This window comes from Agrilus planipennis, unplaced genomic scaffold (genome assembly GCF_000699045.2).
Source record: "Agrilus planipennis isolate EAB-ADULT unplaced genomic scaffold, Apla_2.0 scaffold25, whole genome shotgun sequence".
NCBI classification, from domain to species: domain Eukaryota; kingdom Metazoa; phylum Arthropoda; class Insecta; order Coleoptera; family Buprestidae; genus Agrilus; species Agrilus planipennis.
In genome coordinates, this window is record NW_020439112.1 from 1,105,076 (window position 1) to 1,112,486 (window position 7,411).

At 36.0% G+C, this 7,411-nt stretch overlaps 1 protein-coding gene across 1 annotated transcript in view; it reads right to left on the reverse strand.

Moving 5' to 3' along the window:
• LOC108738179 (A disintegrin and metalloproteinase with thrombospondin motifs 16-like) overlaps window positions 1–7,411 on the reverse strand; it is a 179,920-nt gene that overhangs the window by 41,750 nt on the left and 130,759 nt on the right. The window contains exon 3 of the mRNA XM_018471456.1: window positions 709–808. Coding sequence (XP_018326958.1) covers window positions 709–808 — 100 coding nt within the window. The remainder of the gene's footprint in view (window positions 1–708; window positions 809–7,411) is intronic.

Genomic DNA, 7,411 nt, shown 5'->3' on the forward strand with positions numbered 1-7,411 from the left:
TTTTTACTAATCTAGAAGAGGAAACTTTAGCCAGTTTATTTTTTAACTAAAGGTTTAATTATTTGCTCCTTCTCATGATTTGACTCTTACTGGTACATGAGTCAACTTACCCCGGGCATACGGAATATTTCAATGAGGGACACAAACGCAGAAACGAACTGGAGATGTATACAAGATTCAGGTTAGCTACCAGAAAAGGAAAGACAATATAAAATGTGTAAGAAGGAGGAGGAAACACTACAACATGTCCTAGAAAAATGTGAGCACACGGGAAAAGAGCAAGAAAGTTGGATACACCACATCACGGGCCCAGGAGCTCATTCAAGAATGTGGAATATAATATTGACAAGGAAAAAGAAGATAAAGGAAAGAGAAAAAACGAAAAGCACGATATTGACACGACACTTACAAAAAAAGAAGAGAGAAGATGAAGCTTCTTGTCTGACTTTTTTGTTGTTTTTTGTTTCGAACACACGTTGCTGTTGTTAAGCCCATCGCTAATAATCCTTTAAATATCAGATCATCATATCAGAAAAATAAGTGCTACTTCGTTATTGTTGTCTTTTTCTAGTGCAATCGTATGACCCTGATGACCTAACCGCCTTTTTTTTATTATGTGCGGCAGTAAATAGTATCTTAAATTACTTTTACTTGAATCATTTCTCAGTTCTATTTGGAGCGATTAAATAATAATGTTCTAATGCTTACCTCCAATGGATATTTACTAACTTCTTTCCGGTTTTCAGTCCTTGTTCTAGAACTATCACTAACTATCACATTTATCCAACAAACCATTATCACTTGCACTCTGCAACAAAAAGAAAAAAGGTTAATTAAAGAAAGGACTAAATTATCAATTCCAATTTATCATATAAACAATAATACATAATGATATAGAAATACCTAGTTTTCTTACAACATGCGAGCAACTCCAGCATTTAATAAAATAATAAACCCATTAGGAAAAGACTATTTTCTTGTTATCCTTTGAGACAGTACAATTTCTTAAGCAGAAATTTATAAATACAGTAGAATCCGCTTATAATAAAATTGAAGGGAAATGACAAACACGTTACAAAACGGGCTTCATACAAAGCATAGTCTTAGAAAATAAACGACTTTCTATTTTGGTTAGTTATTTAGATTAATAGAGAGAAAAGCTACAAATTGTATATATTTATTAACAGAAAAAGACAAAGAACGAGGAATTGTAACATCAATATACATGAAAAGGGTCAGAAAAATGAGCGAAAGTGTTATTATTAATCATTTGGGTCACTATAGCCGAATATGATTTCTTGAGAATCAGACATAATAAACGATATGGCATTTTAAACGGAGTCATTATATCCTAACTTTCCTATAGAGGATTTAATANCCTAACATAAAAACAAAAATCGCAAATAAATAATCTACAAGCCACCCTTGGAAGCCACATTAGAAAGCCCTGGAGTACGAAATGCTTCTCGTGTCTTAATAGCCCTGTTGCGCATTAAATTCGTTGTTCTTCCAATAAGGCATGCGATTTATGCGATAGCAGTGATCACAGGGGGCCGTAGTTAACAAATGACCATTAGTATTAAGTGCACGTGTAACGGAGAAATCGATGTCAAGATCTATGGGGCGCCTTAGGCATTAGTACCTATCAAGGATAACGCTGTTTTGTTCATCTTAACAACAAAATCCATAGCATTATCATGAATTATTAGTTATATTTTTCTTAAAGAGAGGTGAAACTGAAATTTTTGATTAAAATGTAGCAATTTGTGAGAATATGAATTAGTTCCTTTCCGTAACGATATATTAAAAATTGTATTCATGAAAAACAGAAACAGGACACTTAAGGGCAGGACTTGTTACTGGATACTATCCCAGTTACAAGTATCTTTTGGGTTTTTTTTTTAAGTAAATTTGGCTGGTACGACGGGACTTGAACCTTGACGAAACTCTTGTACAAACTAGAGTGGATGGATCGGCTTGCGAGTTTTGATGATTTAGGGAGCCGGACTATAGGTTCAAGCATAACGGGGAGATTCTTAAAGAGAAACCAGACTAAGACAAGTTCCTGAAAAAGGGCAGCAGCTCTTTCAGTACTCGGAGTGGTAGAGATCATGAGGATCGGTATGGCACTCTGTTGCACACTACTGCCAGCTAAAGAGGACCTTAATTGGTCCAAGAACGGTCTGAGGTACAGGGGTTTTAGTCGATAGGTTCGAGGAATTCTTCCTAGGGAATCCGACACTACCTAGTCGTACGGACGACTGGGTGTCTTTTGAAGATTTCGTCTCTTCCACGAAAACATAAAAAAAAACAGTCCTGCGATGTGGAAGGCAACGAGAAACCACCACATTATGATATCTCAAGAAAAACACACTGAAACTAAATGATGGCGTCCTCTTGGGTAATTAGCAGTATTAGCTTCTAGGAAGGAGTAGCTAGCTTTAAATGAAATGGATGCGGTATTGATAAAACAGTACTCTATCAAAATAAATAAAAGTAAAACAAACATACTGGTATGCAAGGGAAGAAAAAGTAGGGAAAAAGCAAATATAAAGAGAGAAGACGCAAAATTAGAAGAGGTGGCCGATTTTAGGTATCTGTCAGTCAGATACGTCAGAACGAAAGGAATAGTAAGGATATAATGCAGAGGATAGCGCAGGGTCGAGTCGCCTTCAATAAAAAGAAGTCACTTCTATGCTCGCGAACGATTAATTTAGAAATTCGGAAAAGGTTGTTAAAGGTGTATGTTTGGAGCACGGCGTTGTACGGGTGCGAAACATGGACAGTGGGAGCGGCGGTCAAGGAAAGGTTAGAAGCGTTCGAAATGTGGTGTTATAGGTGAATGATAAGGACACCGTGAATAGAGAAGACGTTTTAGAAAGAATAGGAGAACAGAAGACTCTATGGAAGTAAATAAGAAATAGGCGAGATAGGTTGGTAGGACACCTTCTCAGGCATGATGGTATAATCAGAGACATATTAGAGGCAGAAACGGGAGTTAGGAGGGGTAGAGGTAGACTTACATTAGATTACTGTTCGGAAATAGTTAAGGATATGGGTTGTTCTATTCAACAACTTAATTCAATTAGAAGATATTTTTTATCAACACCCCTAGTATGTCAGAGCTTTATGGACTTCATTAAACAAATTCGTATCAAAAACAAAATATTAAAACAGTCTATTTCGTACTATCGTAATTGTTAATAAACTCCATTATTACTAACGACCGTAGAGATAAACACTTACCACAATAAAAATAATTATTGCACTTCCGGTAATAATGCGACGATAAGCGATGGTAGGAATGAAATTTAATTTTTACTTATTAATCGCTTGTCATAAACCAACGATTTATTGCTGTTTGAATGACCAAAGAATTAAATTCGAGTATGTGAATTCGATAATCTGTCATTTACTTCGATTTTATGGTCATCGTAAAAGGTTATTTTTAGAGAATTTCTTTTAAGAAAGAGGTAGTTTTAATCACGTTTTAATGACCGTTTTTAGCTTTTAAGAAAGTTAGTGGGCCACACAAACAGTTGTATGTAATTATTACGAATGGACAGCATTACGTAAGCAGAAACATATCATTTTTACCACTCATTGTTCTTAGATTAATGAAATTGTACAACGTAATACGTAATAAAGAATACGCATTCTTGGTACTTACATTGACAAAGACATTATGAAGGAGATAGAAAAAGAAATTGTAATTACCAAATGGCAATATGTTACTGAAGGAAAATGAGGTAAAATTCTTTTTTCTGGAGAAGATATTTAAAAACGCAAATATATTCCTTTTGGCAATCATCATCATAGGGTCGTCAGTCCTAAGACTGGTTAGACACGCACCTCCACGATTTCCTATCCTGAGGTAATCTTCGCATTTCCCTAAAATTAGAATATATCACATCTTTAAGTATTTGTTAACGATAATCTAATTTAGGCCTGCCTCTACTCTTCTTAACTAACTACTCCTTCTTGTGACCATCTGATTTGTCAACTTATTTCGCTTACTTCTTATTGACATCCATAACGTCCTCAGCTTTTCAACTTTTTCTAATAAATACTTCTTCATTTGTAATCTTACCTATCCACGAGGGGGTTTTTAAGTTCGCGGAATGGGAGGTAGGAAGTGGAAGTAAAAGTACGAATTTATTTTTCTTTTTCAATATATTTACTTGCTACCCTTATACATTTCTCCGATCTTTCTTTCAATTAACTTACGTATACCTTAAAAGTTGGTCTGTGTTCTGTCGGAACTGCCTGCGACGCGCTGATGAGATCCAAAAAGATCGAAATCGCCATCCGCGTCTGGCAGTTTCGACAGAATACAGACCACTTCGAATTATTTTATTCGATTATGGTAACGTGCCTATCNGAGAGCGAAAAATTATCGATATTTCCTTTGGTAAATCGCAAAACACGATGAATACGCAAAAATTACTTCAGAATTTATCAGGGGCGCACTAGGAAGGAGGTGTTATGAATAAATGCATTTGTTACTTTTAAATTAGTTTTGTACTTGTAGCATTAAAAAACGCCAGGTGTAGATGGGATACAGGGGGAAATTCTAAAACATGCAGGGCAAGATGTTAGAGATCGTATGTTTAAGCTAGTTAGTCACATTGACGAAACGGGGAATGTCTCACAGGATTATAAACGTAACGTAGTAGTAACATTACCTAAATAGAGAGGCGCGGATAGGTGCGAGACATTTAGAATTAGTTTAACTCTCCTTGCGTCAAAAATCTTAACTAGAATTGTACAGGGGATGACGAAAAAAAGGCTGAAAGAACTATTAGGGGAAGTACAAGAGTGCGTACATAGGATTTGTAGATTTAGAAAAAGCTTTTGACAATGTTAAATGGGACAAGATGTTAAATAAACTTAAAAATGTAGGAATGAGTTACAAAGATAGAAGAGTGATACTTAGTTTGCATAAAAAGTAACAGGTAGTTATAGAGATGGGGCTGCAAGAGGTAGACCTAGATTAGATTACTGTTCGCAAGTAGTTAAGGATGTGGGATATTCTAGTTTTAGGGAAATCCGAAGATTAGCTGAGGATAGGAAAGAGTGCAAAGTCCAACCAGTTTTAGGACTGACGACCTTATGATGATGATGTACTAATACAATTGAACCGTTTATAATAACTCCGAATATAATGAAAATATCTATTATATTATGTCGCAACTACCAGAAAACTACAGCATTCTCAAATTATTGAATTCTGTTCGAAATTGGGTTGTAGCGAAAAAAATCCGTCCTTTTAGGGTCGTTTTGCTGCGATCGTGAACGAAGAAGCACGTTTGGGTCTCGAATGGGATTGTTCTGGTGAGTTTTCTCACAGAGCATTCTTATTAGCATCTAAATTGTATTGACAATTACGTGAACAAGATTCTGACTAGATTTGCGGGAAACATAAATAGTTGCGGTTGTGTGGTACATTATTAATAAGTCATATGTTAGAAATTAATTAGCATATTCGGTGTGGTTTTCTCTCTATGCCAATTTCACTGTCAATACAAGCCGAAATGGGGTGCAAGGGATGTTTTGTGAGGTGTAACCTCAATATCCAACTGTCAATGATGTGTGGTTTTCCTGCGGTAAATTAGATACCTTATTCATTTTGATATTGAATGGTCCCTAGTGTACTTCATTAACTTTATCTAGCGGTGTTTCTTCCAATGTCTTGGATGCGCGCTGGCAAAATCGTTGGTAAGGAGAAAAAAGCTCATTATACTCTCGGCTCTTGTTCATTAAACATACTTTTTCATACAGTACATGTCAAAAGTTTTGTTCAATCATGAATAGTAGTGCGAGTCGAAAACAAGCGTTAAAGCCTTTAATATATCTTCCAATATAAATAAACATATCGTCGATATTTTCAGTAGTAAATGGTACCAATAACAGCACATTTAAGCAATGCAATTGTAGTGGATAAAATGGTAATTTTTTCTGTGCAGTACTGTACGGATTATACGCTCCTCACCGGTTAGGAGTTTGGCCGAGAGTTGTCTCCTTCCTTTTCTGGCCTAGTGCTGTTCTTTTCTACTTTGCACCGGTCAAACTGAAGGTCACATCGCTACAGAAAGTAAACGAAGTATAATAAAATGTCATTTCTTTGCCAAGCAAATTTTTATTTGTTATTTGTTGTTGAGTATACCTAAAGTGAATACATGAATAAAACCCATCTGCTACTGCCATTTATTTCTGTAAACAAAGATTTAGTTTGTTCACGGTAATAACGGACACCCGGTATTTCTTCCCATCCTGTAAATGTTACACCTCGTCGTCCAAATTCTCCCGTGACACCTCATTTGCCCGGACGATTAATCTTTGAGTTTCGTGTTACTTGGATTACCTCTCATGTAACAACAACGGAGCCGTTTTGCTTACCGGAACCCACTGCATATCGAATTATCCTATACAAGCAAAGACGAACAACGGGATATCATTTACGACCCATCTCATTATTATTATTCCAATCAGTAACTTATGCATTAGAAAATAATAATTATTATGTTAAACGAAAATTAGTAGCGGCGCCGCCGATAATTCCGTCTTTGACCGCGGGTACTCGTTTATATTGGACGTGTCACCGCGGGGTAAGGTTTCTTTGATTTATCGATAGATGAGAGATGGTTATGTTCATTTATTATGGCTACCTAGAGAATGGAGATAGCTGTTTGTGTAATGTATACTGTTGTAATTCAAAATATACCTATATATTCTATTATCCATTCTTCCCCTAACGAATTAAAGCCAAACAGAGGTTGAACATTTTTTATTTTTCATATACAACTGCCATCTTTTCGGCCAAAGTTGTTGAGCTTTCTCAAAAGCAAATATTAAAGTTGGTAAAGCTCAACAAGTTAGGGCAAAACGTTGACAATTGCTTTCAACCCCTTTTTGGCTTTGATTCATTATAAGTAAGTATACGAAAAATTGAAGAGGGCCTTTCTATTAGGAGTCCATTAAAAGAAGAACAAATTATGTGTTAAGTAGGTATAATTAAGTTTTATTCGCTTCGCTTTTTAAACAATAGATAATTACAAAAAGTTTATAATGTGAATTTGCTTTTGGTGACTTTTTGCGCCCAAAAAAACGATCTCATGTATTGCTCCTATTTACAGAAAGTATTAACAAAAAGTACCTAGAAAATACCACGAATGGCGCGGTAAACGCCATCTGTAGCACGATGCTACATTTTAGGATTACGTATGCTCCAACAAGGTCCACTTGTGTGGATATCTACAAAAACTTGCTGAAAACGAATCCCGGCGTAGCCAACCTCAACGTGATAGGTACGTTAGCTTAATCGAATAAAATAATTCGAAGTGGTCTGTATTCTGTCGAAACTGCCAGACGCGGATCGCGATTTCGATCTTTTTGGATCTCATCAGCGCGT